The sequence below is a fragment of the Protomyctophum bolini genome (genome assembly GCF_963924005.1).
Source record: "Protomyctophum bolini genome assembly, chromosome: 4".
NCBI lineage: Eukaryota > Metazoa > Chordata > Actinopteri > Myctophiformes > Myctophidae > Protomyctophum > Protomyctophum bolini.
Window position 1 is genome coordinate 27,104,550 of NC_137865.1, and position 15,134 is coordinate 27,119,683.

The following is a 15,134-nucleotide window of genomic DNA, read 5'->3' on the forward strand; positions in this document are numbered from 1 at the left end:
CACACACACACACACACACACACACACGCACACACACACACACACACACGCGATAGGAGAATCTGTGTAATGCGAGTGAGGGCGTGAGTAAGATCGGGAGAAAGGGTGGCAAAGAACATTTGTGCGAGTCTGAAAGAAGGAATGAGTGAGAGACTTAAAGAGAGTAAGACAGATACATAGGGAGTGAGGGGTGGGGTGAGGTGTAGAAAGAGAGAAATAAGAGTTGGTCAGCAGCCCATGCGAATGACAAGTGTGTTCCACCCACCCACTATACGGCTGATACAGAGAGGTGCTGTGACTACCAAGGCCTGGTTGTCAAGGAAACCTTGGCCATTTGTCACTCAAAGGAACTCCTTGTGAGAATCACTGTGACCTCGGGTGTGAGCGACGCATCCTGAGTGGGCAAAGTAAAAACTCTGAATAGGCCAGAGTCAAATATCAGAGGAACAACAATGCCACAGCCGGTCACACACTTACGGCTACAAAGTGTTGATGAAAACATTAAACAATGGTGTTTTCTTTTCTTTCGGTAGGCAATATGTTGTCACACGACCAGCAGAAGAGCAGGCTTAAGAGCAAAATCAATATACTCCAAAAGGCACCCTTCGCACTACATATTTAAATGAGGAATTGAGTAAGTCACTTTTAGTAAGTCAGATAGGACAACACTAGGACATTATTCTTTACTCTCTCTCTCCCTCTCTCTCTCTATCTCTCTGATTCTTGCTGGGATGCTTTAATAATAGATCACAGGTAATTAGACCGCAGTCTCATATATTATTCACCTTTGGGAGGACAGGCTGAGCTTTCCCCCCCTTCTATCTCTGTGGCTGTATCCCCGCCCTCCAGTCAAAGGCAAAGGGCAAAACTGCCCCGACAACCACACAATACGGCACATGACATTTTAAATTTGCACATGCTTTTCAGCAGATGGGGACTGCCCCCGTTCTCTGCAAAATCCTGCTATACTGTAGATCCCTAGAGTTGGCCTAGTCTCGTGTGGCCAGACTGTTGCCTCTTGCAATTTTCAAATGCTTCCGCCATACAGTCTGGAAACGGAAGCTCTGATCATGAGAAATGTGATCATGATCCGTTTCGTCTTTACAGTCGCGCAAATGTATCCAAATATATCGAAATCATATAAGCTTAATAGCTTGCTGCTTAGTAGAAATGGAAATAAAGAAATAATTGTAAAGGTATTTTAAAATGCCATTTTCGTGAACCGAAATGGCAGCTTCCTTGCTCATAGTTCCAGACTCCTGGGTGAGCTGTTGACGGGGCAGCGGATTACCTTGCTCCCGCTGCTGGTCCCTCTGCTCCATGGACACCAGGGCTGAGAAGTGGGCCTGGTCGTAGGCCAACACCAGCGGCGAGCAGTGGCAGCGGCTTGGGGACACCTCCAGAGGCAGATACAGACCTCCAAATGGGATGGGAGCAAATGCTGGGAATGGAAAAAGTTGTATTGGTAAAAAATACACTACACACACAGGATTCAAGAGGGGTTTATTTTTCACTCACTCATCTAGTAGCAAAATGTAGATGTGGCATGTTCCGCATGACTACGATAACGTGCCAATGAAAACAGTCTATGATATAGTGATATAATGATATAGTGACATCACAATATCATCCTGACCCCTCCTCCTTTATCATACAACAGCTGTGGGTGCAGCTTGAGTTCAGGCAAACCAGACATACCTAATGAACTGGTGGGCGTGTCCACATAAAAACGTCATTTTAACAAATACTGTACACTTTTTGAAGAAATTATTCCTCCTTATATATAATAATAATACCTGATGATCATATTTTAGGGTGGGGGGACAAATCACAGCACTCTATCTTTAATAAAACTTGTCCAATGTCGTCTTTAGCAGAAAATGAGTCACTCTGTGTAAGGCACCAGACAAATTCCTTAAACGTATAAATACTAAGTGTGGTTCTAATGAAAATACTGTGCTCTACACTAAGCACTTTGCTTAAATGGAATACCATTCATCATCAGGTGGAAAAAGCATGCGACATCACTGCTGCTGATCACACCCTGAAGGATAAACTCACACCTCCTGCTGTTATGGCAGTCAAACGAGATAAAAAACTAAACGCTGAAGTCGTCATCCTTGGTCTGTATTCAATGTTGCTATGGTTACAGGCGTTAATCATGCCTATCATGACTCATGAGATTGGAACTAGAAGGGAATTGGCTCCATTTACATTCACGCATACTCTTTTTAACTCTGCTCTGCTGTAATACTTGTACAGTACAATACAGTTCAGTATTCACTCTCACTAGTACTTAGTTGTCAGTATATTCATAGCCATAGCCACATTATGCACAAACATACACGTGTGCATAAGATGCATTCAGATTTTGTTATTCATGTACTTGAATGTTTTATGACATGGCTCTACAAAAGACTAGGTGACTGTGTGTGTGTGTGTGTGTGTGTGTGTGTGTGTGTGTGTGTGTGTGTGCGCGTGCGCGTGCGCACGCCTGTCTGGACTTAATCTCAAACCACCAATCAATGTCAAACTTTGCATGCACGCTTCCATTAGCCCACAGAAGTCCCTCCACAAATGTAGTTTCACATAATGTTTTAGACTTTTTTAAAACATTAAACTTGAATTTTATAACTGAGGTCAAAGGGGCTCTGATTGGACTGTAACCTTGCCCAAATTTGTAGTCATACAATATGTTATAGACTCTATAGAGGACTCGTGTCATAATGTAGATGACTGACGTCACAGGTTCATTATGTTCTCACGGTGGGGGCTCATCACTGGAAGGAGAGCCAGTAGAGTGCAGTGAACTGGCTACTCATATATATACACTTTTTAAAAGGTAGCTTACAGTTATTCTGTTATGGCACAACTAGGAGGACATTCCATTTAAGTAGCTGTACTTCATCTCCAAGATGGAAGCCTACCTTCTCCTCCTGAGTCTCTTAGCATAGTGTCAGCAACCACAATGATGGGCCTGCGCAGCACGTGGGCCAGGACAAACACATGGAACTCCTCCAGACTCTCATAGACCGGGTCCTCAGTGTTATCCACCCTGCAGACAGACACAGACAGACACACATAAAACACGGTAGTTAAGCATAATACTGTGTTCACAGACACTGGCAGATACAAACGATACAAAGCCACACAGCATGTTTGTAGCTTTGCATCTTTGTAGTTGAAGTTGAAACCAGTTCAACTTTTTTGTAGCAGCATTATATCTTCCTGCCGCCGGCTTCCATTAAAAAAGAATAGTAGCCGGTATGTTTGTAGCTGCCAGTGTGAACGCAGCATAAGCATAATTGTTGCATGGCGGTGACGCGCTGCTTAGCATCACTGTCATGTAACAAACTATAAATGATGCTTCATTCAGCAGATGTTGGTAGTGACAGAAAGGAATGGATAAACCACTTATGTCCTATATACTGTACTTTGTGTGAAAAATAAGGAAAATACCCAACAACCTCTATAAGCTCTCAAGTCATGATGGATTTTGAGTTTGTTGTTCAGCTATTTTCTCTATTTTTGTCATTGACAATGTCACACTCAAATGTGCTCCTCCTACACTCCTACAGTGATATTACACTACAGTGATATTACTTACATTGTGCTCTGGTGGTGTAACCCAATCTTACATAAAATACTCATGGTAACCATAAAAGTGACAGCCGTGACACGCAGTACACAAGCCCCATGTGCTCGTATATGTACGTGTGAATGGGGAGAACAACAACGGAGAGAGACAGAGGGAGGAGAGAGAGAGAGCGAGCTTCTAGGCATGCAACCACCAGGGGATGTGCAACAATTAAGTTGTCAACCACACAGTCCACAGCCAAATGTACTCTTAATGAAGAGCCTCTTAATATGTGTCCCACTCAGCCTCTTTGCGGTCTCATTAGACTCGAGGGCCAACAAAGCGGACCTAACCTGATTACTGTACCGCAGTCGAACTCCATGAGAGATTAAAACCCCCATCCTAAATGAAAAATACAAAAAATTATAATAAATCTTTACATTGAATTTAATGTAGCATCATGAGCAATGTATAAAAGACAAATCCTGAAACTGTATGATATCTTAAGGTGTTCAGGTTCAGGTTAAGGTTAAAAAAAATATATATATATATATCCATAACTGCAGCATAATGGGGTTTGGGGCTTGGAATTGCACTTTACTCAAATTCACACTCGCAGATCGGAAAAGACTGCTGATTGCTCAAGTAGTTATGCCAATATACTGAAATTAAAACAGCTTTAATTAGCGTTCCAATGTATTTAAGATTCTCCACTAACAGTGACACCTTGTCAGTTCATTGTTATACTTTGAATCATTGGAGAGAGTACATGAGTATGTATTTGAGTTAGTAATGGCTGATTCATACTCCTGTCTGTCGTACGAGACAAAAATAGCAGACCTACAAGCTCACAGCACGTCGCAGCCACAATGCGTTGTGAGCTTGTAGGTAGGCTATTTTCGTGCACACAACACCTTCATGTGATGGACTATGAATCAGGCACAGGCAGGCATGTCAGTCTCGGTGGAAATGGAAACGGAAAAAGCCACAGCGTTCTTTCTGTGTAATTCTCTGTGTGTAGGAGGAAACCACAGACAGCTTCCGGGTGGACTCCCACCCTGACTCCAGTTCAACCCACTCAGGTACTTCAGGGGTTCTCAACATGGAGAGGGGGTGGGCAGAGGACAGGGTGTGGGGATCTCCAGTTCAAATATGATTATTTTGGTGGGGGGGTCCTGGAGAATGTTGAGAACCACTGATTCTAAAACCTTTTCATGTGAAGGATTCCTAACTGCAGACACACATCTAGAACGATTTTGTGACAGAGACCCAGACCCCCACACATTTGTATTGTTCAAATGTTTTCAAACTATTCAAAAGGTTTTTGTTGTTGAAAATAGCTAATCTAGAAGCTCACGACACGTCGCCACCAGTGGCTTTTAATGTAAAATTCCTGCCTGACTTGCCTACATGATTGGTGACGTTTGAAAATCCAGCTCAAACAAGATGATAGCCAGACATAATAATTTTTTTAAAAGCTGAATATCTCAGTTTCAGGCTAACTTCTTGCCGTTTTTGAGTAGTATGTTTAGGTAGGTCAATGTGGTACAGGAAATAAAGAGCAAGGGAAGAGACATGCCAAAACAGGGGTTGGATTCAAACAAGGACCATTTGGCCTCAATGGTCTGATCCACCAGGTACCCCTGGTGCATACACAGTACACACACCCCACTCACACATCTCTCAATCAATATCCAACCTCACCAGTAGATGGCAGAGTGTCACAATCTGATCTTCCACTGTGTTATTGTAGGACAGGTCAAGGCAGCACTCAGGGAGAGCGCTACGGTCCAGGAGAGCGCTTGCAGGCTTTCCTGACAAATCCATCTCGGTGAAAAGGTCAGCTTTTAATTGCGAGCCCTGTCTGGTGTTAATGGGCAACCATCCTCAGCCTTAATTTAACTCCAAGAATGTAAAAATGGAAGCTCCCAGAGGTAAATGTGTATAATGATGATGGTCCCCTAATGCAGGCTGCGGGAAGGCAAAGTCCCTTCTTTAGTCCCCAGATCCCCAGTCTTCAGACATTGATCACAGTGACGCATGGTTGCAATTGCAGCAACCGTCTGTCCCTGAGTGTTATTTAACTCCGACACAGTATACAATAACAAACAGGGCAATAAAAATGTAGTGTGCATACATATTGTTCTCGCACTATCACGTTCAAATGGCACCTTTCTAAACACATTTTATGGAACATAGCCTCAAATTGCACCTTCTTAAATAATCTTTTACGTAATTGATAGAATAATCGCTAAGAAAATACTTTGTGGGTAGTCGGGTGAGTGAGTACACACTGCACACGCGTGGGCTTGCTGCATTACAGGGAGCGCGTGTGTGGAGCACAACAGTCTTACCCTCCACTGGTGTTGCCGTTCTTGCTGAGGTGGGTGCGTGGTTCACTGGAGGCCAACTTCAGCAGCTCGTTCCATTCCCTCTCCCACTCCTCCTCGGTGTACACCAGTCCTGACTGCACGCACGCACACGGAAATGGAAAGTGATAAGCATGTGCTCATGTTCACCCACATAAATGCCCATCATTTGCACTACCGGTTGGTTCCTGATGCTCTATTAACCACATTAATCCTGGGGTCCCTATTATTTACTGTAAGTACTGTATTAAGTGGTTAAATCCACGCAAGTAGTTGGACCAGGAGCATCTGGACTCTGGGTTCTTTGTCCTGACCTACTTACTACTAGTACATGCTGAATGCTATTGAGGTTGTTCAATGCAATTCAATTGTTATTTAATATGTTATATCATTAAGCATAACGTCTTTGACTGTCGGCTGGAAACCTCATATGGCCAAAGCAGTTTCTTTTCAGGATTCAAATTGAAAAATAGCTAAAAATAGCAAAGGTAGAAGATCGACAAGCTCGAAAAGCGACTCTGCTACTTTTGATGCATTTGTGTGATGGGGATAAGAGGTTTCTGCCCAACAGCAATGATAAGAGCAAAATAGATTTTCCCTCTTTCTTTTTCTTATAATCTGTAGTACGTACCTGCACATACCCTTAACAGTTACTCCGCCAGCATTTATTAATAAATTGTGATATAATTCCCTGTTTTGAAAAGCCACATTTCCAGACTTCCGGTCATGATTGTATGTTAGGAGGTTAGACGATGCGTCACAGCTTCGGCTCCCTGCCGTGGAATAAACCTTGTTTTGACCAGAAATGCAATCTGGGACAAGGAATATGAGATACAGGCGAGCCGCCCCGCGTCCTATTTTCGTGCTTGGACAGACAGACCCAGGGACCCACATAGCTGTGTAATGGAGTGGTTGCACCATTCAAAAACAGTCACTGATGCCGATGACATAAATGCATTTGTGTGGAGTGTACAGTGCATCAGATGGACGCCTGACCTCCTTATTCTGCTGCGTCTGCTGCCACCTCCAGCGTCTCTTCAGAGCTGCTTTCTCCGCTCCGCTCTTCATCATGGTGTAGAGAGACTTCCTCAGCATCAGGTCTCTGTCGTGGAAGCCCCACATCCCTGACAGACACACACATAACACGCAGCCATTAAGGAGCTGACGATGTATTACATGACTGAAACAGCATAGTCAAGATATCTGCACAGACGCACCCAAGTATGGAAATAATGAATATGTAGACGTTATCCTTTTGAGGTGACCCCCGGTTCAACTCCCTCATGTAAAGGCCTATTCATATTTTCGGTGGTGAGGTGACCACCGCTCCGGTGGTGAGCTGACCACCGGAGCTGAAATAACATTGAGCGGTGGCGAGTAAAAACAGAGAGAAGGGCTGGAGCGGTGGCGGTGGTTTGCTCTTCACCGCGGCTCGTGACGTCATGTTGTAGTTCGGTGGTCACCTAACCACCAGACTATGTATGAGCCTTAACACTTCAATTGTTGCCCCCGCAAAGGCCCTTGACTTCACCACTTTTCAACCTATGTTCATATAATTGGTCCTCACTAATATTCATGATAAAATAGCACAATTTATTTCCACTCGGTCTGGAGTCGATCAATTTTTTTTGCAAGATTTAAAAAAAAATATATTTAGATTTGTATTATCGCGAAAATGATGGCTTCCATTATCGCATTGTAACTTTTCAGAATAGAAAGCATGCCATTTCTAATAGTTTGGATTCCCCATCGATGATGTCACTGGAAGACGGTGTTCTGAACTGCACACAGCCCTCCTCTGAGACACAGACTGAGTAGGAAAAGATGGTATTTGGCTATTTTATCATGAACGTTAGTGAGGACCAATTATATGAAGATAGGTTGAAAAGTGGTAAAGTCATCCTTATATCCTCTGTCAGCATATATTACATTTTTGTGGCTTGGATTTCTATCCCCAGCAGCTTCTCTCTTGATTCCAGTGTTTCTCACAAGAGTGAATCAGACCGGCGCCCTCTGGCCAAGTGGTCCAGGCGGTCCAGGCGCATGCTACATATAGGCTTTGGCCTGACAGCAAGTTGCGTGTTCGAGTCCCGTTCATGATGACCTTTGCTGCATGTCTCTCCACAAAAAAAAAAAAACTTAAAAATGAAAAGAGTGAATCAGCCCCAAGCCCCACAGCTGACTGTCTCCAGCCCTCTGCCTCTCCCTTCCATCGCCCTCTCATCACACCTCTCCTCTCCCTCCGTCCTCTGCACTCAGCAGCAGCTGTGACACACAGCGCTGACACAGCTGCGACAGTGATTGGCCCATGTTGTCACGAGGGACTCACCTAATGAAGCGGCATGCAGCAGGCAGTTCCCGTCGCCAGTGGTGGCCAGGGGGAGGAGCTTTTTACAGCCAGTGCACATGGTGGACCACCAGTTTAGACGACCTGCGGATGTGGAGAAACATGTCAAAATAATGACATTATTATATTGGTGCCATTCTTTAACAGCATATAGTAGAGGGACATGAAGGTGAGACCACAAGGGAGGAAGATGAACCCAGGACAATGTGATGATTACAGTATGTAGTCTGTGCATTAACTGCAGTCTGCAGGCTCACCCAGTGGTGTGTTCTAGGTTTTCTTCTTCTGAGGGTATACCATATTATTCCGTCTCACAAAGTTCAAGTGTCTGCAAGTACATTTTTCTACTGTCCTGAAATGACTGGATTCACTTTGCCCTGATGAAGCCTGGTTGTGGTTGAAACGTATAGATAACAGCTATTTTTTTATGGATATTTCCACTTGATCCAGGAGCACCATTAATACTTTTACATATTATTTTTTTCTCTGTTGAGCACCTGGTTGACATTTCTGTTTTTACAAACTCACTGTATGCTTTGAAAATGACTGGCAGTAATCAGTCAAGCAAATGGTTTGTTGTAGTCAGTGGGCTAAACATGTCAGACCACCGGTACAGTCCATTATATCAATGACACAAACAAAGATATTAGAAACCCCTTGACGTGAAAACTCACATACTGTAAAGAATCTAAATAATATCTTGCCATTTTTCAACCTCATGTCATGTGATGATCAATGATCAATGCATGGCGTGAAGTCAGTTAACGCTCACTGCATCACAGAGGGAGCCAATGAAAAGCAACACATTGTCTAAGTGGTGATGTCGCATAGACATCAAAAGCCATTCTTCCCATTGACACTAGGGGCCACTAATGGCCTCGAGAACTGCTCCAGAATCTTTGCAGTGAATTCTGGGTATTGTAGGATCATACTGTACAGTTCCATCTTCTGAACGAGACATTAATCGATTGACTGAACATTCACAAAATTGCGAGTGGAGAATTAGCTGTTAAATTAATTCTCAGATATGCCATTTTAAAGTTTAACTACTGGCATCAAGCCCTCTTTTGGATTGGACAATAACATACCGGTAACCAAGTGTCTACATCCAGCATTATCACATCATAATGATATAATGATGGCTCTTTGAGGACAATTAGCCTTCAATCCTTGTGCATGAACCCAGTGCAAATTTGGTGGTTAATGGCTGAAACAATCCAGCAGCCACCATGAAACTATTCTGAAATCCTAGAACCTCGTATCATTCCTACATTATCTGCACTCTGCCCGCCCCCGCTGTATGCCTGGACTCTTTTCCACATTTTACCCTCCTATCCCTCGGTCTGTGTCCCTGGGGGTGGAGACAGCTCATGCTTCTCTGCCCTGTGCACCGTGCAGCCTCGTGCTCAGGGCCTGAGGTGATCTGAAGGCATCATTTATTCAACAGTAAACACAAAAGAGGCTTTGAATGATTTGCCCCTTTAGTGTTAGATCTGCTTGAAATGCGGATGTTTTCCTTTCTTTTTTTGTGCTTCCTTCAATTGTTTTTTGATGCATGACCGGAAATTCCCCTCCCCTCAACTTGGCAAATCATAGCCCATTGCTGTCCCTGCACAAGCCCAGTCTGGGGTATACCTTTATTTTAGAGACCACTTTAAGATAGATAATCTCTTATTTATGTAGTTCCAAACCACGCAAAATGGAGGTCAATAGAGTTCTTGGCCCCATGATTCTGCCCTGATAGCTGTCCCCGAATGTCTGACAGGAAACACGTTAGAAAGCCTTTTTCTGTATCATGTGGGAAAGCCTGCACAGAAATGTTAAACTTCAAAATTAGTTCCTCTCACTGAGGTTCAAAGCTTTAGTTGTTTTGCTGCTATTTGAAGATATGATGATATGATAGTACTTTATTATCAGTTTATTATCTGAAATTTGTTTTGCGACCCAGCGGCCTTGTATGCAACACACAGTACACATTTGACATAACACAGGACAAAAAAATTAAATAAAATACAGTTACATACATAGAAACACAAGGGCAGAGAGCAAAAAGAGCCGTGTCCTCCAAATTATGATGAGTCTGAAATATGATCTTGAAGTAGACATTCAGTAAAGCATGGACAGTACTCACCAGCCTGCTCCAGAGCCATCATGGTGGACTGCTCGATGAGGTCTCTCTCGATGAAACTCCTGAAATCCTCGCTGTAGACACTGAGATCGGGCAGTTGGAATGTGTAGATGGGCATGTCGAGGGGGAATTGTTCGCTGGTATCGTTGGCCATTTGCAGCCGTGCCAAGGACATAATGGCAGAGCTGGCGTGGGAAATCCCACGGGACAGGCGCTTCTCTAAAAGAGGGGAGGGGAAGTGAGAACGTAAGGTAAAAGAGGTAAATGAGAAAGGATTGCATACGAATTTAAGGAATTACATGTTAACATGCATTGCAGGGAATGCTCATTGCCTGTGTTGATATTGCGATGATGCACAGCAAAGTCCTCCGCTGAAATCTGTATAAGATGAATGCCCTACCCGGGATAAAAAACCTGCGTCTGCCGAACGAGTGCCGAAATGTCTACGGCTGAGTTATTCTCCCCCCCCCCCCCCCCCCGATTTGCGTAGACTGTACAATATTTTTGGCCTTGATCGTTTCTGTAATATCTTCTGTAATGTTTGTGTTATTGAGGTTCGTGTGGTCTGGTTGTGTTTTTTTCAGTCCGGCATTGCTAAATTATATTACTATATTTTGATGTTTTGGGTGGTTGTGGAGGCTTGTATAGTATTACCTTGTAGTGCAGCAACGATGCCAAGGCTTGCAAATGATGACTCCTTGTATTGTACATTCATACTGTGATCCTTTTCTCTCCTTGACACGAGGATTTTCCTCAATGTATCTTTAGCTTGAAAAATGTGTCATACGAGTAGACTATTGCCTCCATCAACACGTGACGTGTTGGGTTACTATAGTAACGGGGACAGCACACTGTCAATGAGGAATATAGATAACACAAATTGAGTTGTATGATGTGAATGTTGATTTAATAGCGTGTTTTGCTTCACATCGTGTGAGTGGGATTGAAATTGCACCTGGGATTGCTCAGAAGCAAATACATCAAACACGTGAATGCACAGAGTAATGTTACGTTTGTGGATTTCACAGATGCATTGATCGCGCAGGGCTCCTAGAAGGCTTGAGATATTACCCTTGGAGCTTCATGCAATTGCAATACATCTTGTCAACTAGTAGTGGTTCTACAGTACCGGACCTCAGGATGTATTTGTCTCAGCTGACCTGAGGCTAATTCTATAATGCCTTCTAAATCAGTAGTTATCACACTTCCAAGATTTTTCAAAACTGTTCAAAAAAACTGTGGATGTACAAGCTCGAGCTTGTAAAGCTGCTATTTTTGAATGGCCAACGTTGACCTTAAAACGGATTTGTCCCAAGGAGTCCCTACCGGTGTGGTTTGGGCTTACCATACGGATTGGTTAAAATAACTATTTATTCACGACCCAAATCGTTATGGACATGAACGGACCCAAGCAGCCAGGCAGGGACCTACTGTAGGGATGTACGGAGGTCAACACAGACAGGCTATACCTTGTGAAGCATCCTCTTGCTTCTGTGCACAGAGCCTGTCGGCCTTGCTGACGACGTGGGTGGGCGTGTCCCGCGCCTCTGGCTGCTTGGCGAAGAAGCGGCCCTCGTTGAAGACCTGTGGCAGGTTGGCAGTGTGGACCTGCCGGAGCTGCTCGTAGTCATTCAGAGCAGCACTCAGGTCCCAGTTTTTACCTGCAATGCAGCGGTGGGGAAGTATGTAGTCGAGTCAAGTGTTCATTACGTCGAATAAAGCGGGGGTGGGAAACTTTGAAGATGGAGAGGGCCACTATAGTTCCACACTCACTCCAGAGGGCCACATTGCATATTATTGTCGTAGCAAAAATAGCCGATCTACAAGCTCAAAACAGCTATTTTTGCTATATTTGAATTGAAATCCAGATTTTTTTTGTATTGGAATCTAGTTATAGTTGCTTATGTTAACTTGAACTAAATAAATACACTGAACATAAAAAATACATTTTAATACTAGTAATTAGCTGAATACTAATCAGAATTCTGATATAAACCTGCAATATTAAGTGATGATACGGCCCCCGGGCTGCCAGTTGCCCATGTATGATGTAAGCTGATGTCACGTTCCTCTGTTCAGGAGACTTACAGTAAACATGATGCCTCAGACTGAGATGACATCACGTGAGGAGACTGCAATACTGTATGTTGTGCCTGAGAGAGAAACACACAGGCACAAACATACAGTACACACATACACGCACATCCACACGCATACTGTACATACACCATCTCACCACACACACACACACACACACACACACACACACACACACACACACACACACACACACACACATGGCTGTCTCCTCCAGAGGGTGTCATCTCTCTAGGAGACACCAGTCTGGGTCTTATTATAACTCAAGAGGGGCTGTCTCGCCATGCCATGGGATCGACACGCCATCTCCATAGAGGCACACGCCAAGCTACATCAAAAACATCTAGAGGGCACAGATGCAGTAATGTATATGCCTCCGGTGTATGTGACCATGCGTGAGAGAGAGAGAGAGACAGACAGACAGACAGACAGATTAATTGACTAGCCGTCTGCAGAGGAAGTTGTCCTCTATTCTCCAGGCCTCGAGAGGCATGGTCTTGGCAGTGTATATATGTGCACGTGAAACCCGGCACCACCAATAATACCCACTTAACCGCGGCAGTCAATACAAACCCGATTCCTCCTTGTGTGTCTTGCTTTGGTTGAGCCGGTTATATACATAATACTTATTTTAGGGCTCCATCTCATGGGCACCCAGCGGCACGCTAATGCATGGTTCCTTCCTTATAACCTGTCTGACACTAGCCTCACCCTAATGCATGGTTCCTTCCTTATAACCTGTCCGACACTAGCCTCACCCTAATGCATGGTTCCTTCCTTATAACCTGTCTGACACTAGCCTCACCCTAATGCATGGTTCCTTCCTTATAACCTGTCCGACACTAGCCTCACCCTAATGCATGGTTCCTTCCTTATAACCTGTCTGACACTAGCCTCACCCTAATGCATGGTTCCTTCCTTATAACCTGTCCGACACTAGCCTCACCCTAATGCATGGTTCCTTCCTTATAACCTGTCTGACACTAGCCTCACCCTAATGCATGGTTCCTTCCTTATAACCTGTCCGACACTAGCCTCACCCTAATGCATGGTTCCTTCCTTATAACCTGTCTGACACTAGCCTCCAATCAATTTAGTGCGTGAAGCATTGTTTCGGCCTTCAGTGACGGGATTCCATCTCCGTTTAGTTTCCTGTTCGATTCAAAAGGGCTGACGTTGGCAATACAACTACACTCATCTACACATCTAAGTGTACACGATGATCTAATGTGCATCTAAGTGCATTAGTTACTCCCGTTATGGAAACATCATAGTGTACCTGCATTGAGCTCACAATTGATCCAAGCTTTCTCATTTCAGGATGAAGGTGAACCCTGTGTGCATTGAGAAAGGGAACTGTTCAACTGCAAGCAACATTTATTTAATGTCCTCCTTAAGGCCCCAAACCACACCAATGCAACTCCTTGTAACTCCTTGCAACAAAACAGTTTTAAAGACATGTCACACCATATGCAACTGCCATTGGGGATAATGGTTTCATGCAACTACAACAGTTGCATGTAGGAATTGCTTGGCGAATCATTGGCGCGGTTTGGGCCTAATTATGGTGCCTCAGTGATGAATTGTTGACCCATTGCAATATCCTGCCTCAATGAACTCAAAGCAAATCAAAACTATCTTATTGGCCATGGTGTAGATTCAATGTATAAATATGCCTCCAGGGGGCAGCACCGCATGAGCTGTCAACACACTTCTCAGCATGTCAGTGTCTCTGCTTCTCCCTCCTCTCTCTCTCAGTCAGTCAGTCAGTCAGTCAGTCAGTCAGTCAGAGAGAGAGTGCGAGAGTGAGAGTGAGAGAGTGAGTCTCAGCAGCCGACTAATGCTAGCCAGGCAGGCTAATGCCGGAAATAAGCAGCCATGATATTGACTGCTTCAATTGGATTGTCCAGGGCTCTTCTCCCCAAGTGCTTTGTCTTGTTTAGGTGTGTTAGCCTGCATAGAGTGTTCCTGTGGCTGAGTGCCAAAGGGGAACCATAACATAGAAGCCAGATAGACGTAGGCAGACTGAGAGAGCCAGACAGAATGCAACAGAGAGAGACAGAGACAGTGGTGGAAAAAGTATTCAAATGTTTTAGAAGTTTTAAAAGTAGATACTGCAATAGAAATACTCTGTTACAAGTAAAAGTCCGGAATTCAAAATTTACTTGAGTAAAAGTATGTCAGGCAACTGACAAGGCCTGAACACTGTGCGGGATCCTTTTTTCTCTCATTTCAAATCTTCAAAATGTATAAAAATCTTTTGAAAAAAGCAGATCTACATGCTCACAAAGTAACTAGTGTTTTCAAATAAATGTAGTACTAAAAGAGCAATAGAAATAAACGTAGAAGTAAACGTACTGGAAATTGGAAATACTCAAGTAAAGTACAAATACCTGAAAATGTACTTAAGTACAGCAGTTAAGTATATACTTACCGGTAGTACTTACCGGTAGTACTTACCGGTAGTTACTTTACACCACTGGCAACCACCCAACCCTATCTCTCATTTATGCGACCACCACCAGACAGTGGGCAGTCAGACAAAGAGCTCTCGGGACAGGCACAGACTATTTCCTGCATTGCTGCACATTATGAGGATTTCATACCCCAAAAGCT

General features: G+C 43.9%; 1 protein-coding gene across 3 annotated transcripts in view; it reads right to left on the reverse strand.

Moving 5' to 3' along the window:
• Positions 1 to 15,134, reverse strand: part of otud7a (OTU deubiquitinase 7A) — a 56,932-nt gene that overhangs the window by 12,351 nt on the left and 29,447 nt on the right. For all 3 annotated transcript variants that reach the window (XM_080761711.1, XM_080761713.1, XM_080761712.1), the window contains exons 4-10: positions 11,891 to 12,082; positions 10,425 to 10,640; positions 8,276 to 8,377; positions 6,943 to 7,070; positions 5,932 to 6,044; positions 2,928 to 3,055; positions 1,292 to 1,441 (exon numbers count right to left, since the gene is read on the reverse strand). In XM_080761711.1, the coding sequence (XP_080617837.1) occupies positions 1,292 to 1,441; positions 2,928 to 3,055; positions 5,932 to 6,044; positions 6,943 to 7,070; positions 8,276 to 8,377; positions 10,425 to 10,640; positions 11,891 to 12,082 (1,029 nt within the window). The remainder of the gene's footprint in view (positions 1 to 1,291; positions 1,442 to 2,927; positions 3,056 to 5,931; positions 6,045 to 6,942; positions 7,071 to 8,275; positions 8,378 to 10,424; positions 10,641 to 11,890; positions 12,083 to 15,134) is intronic.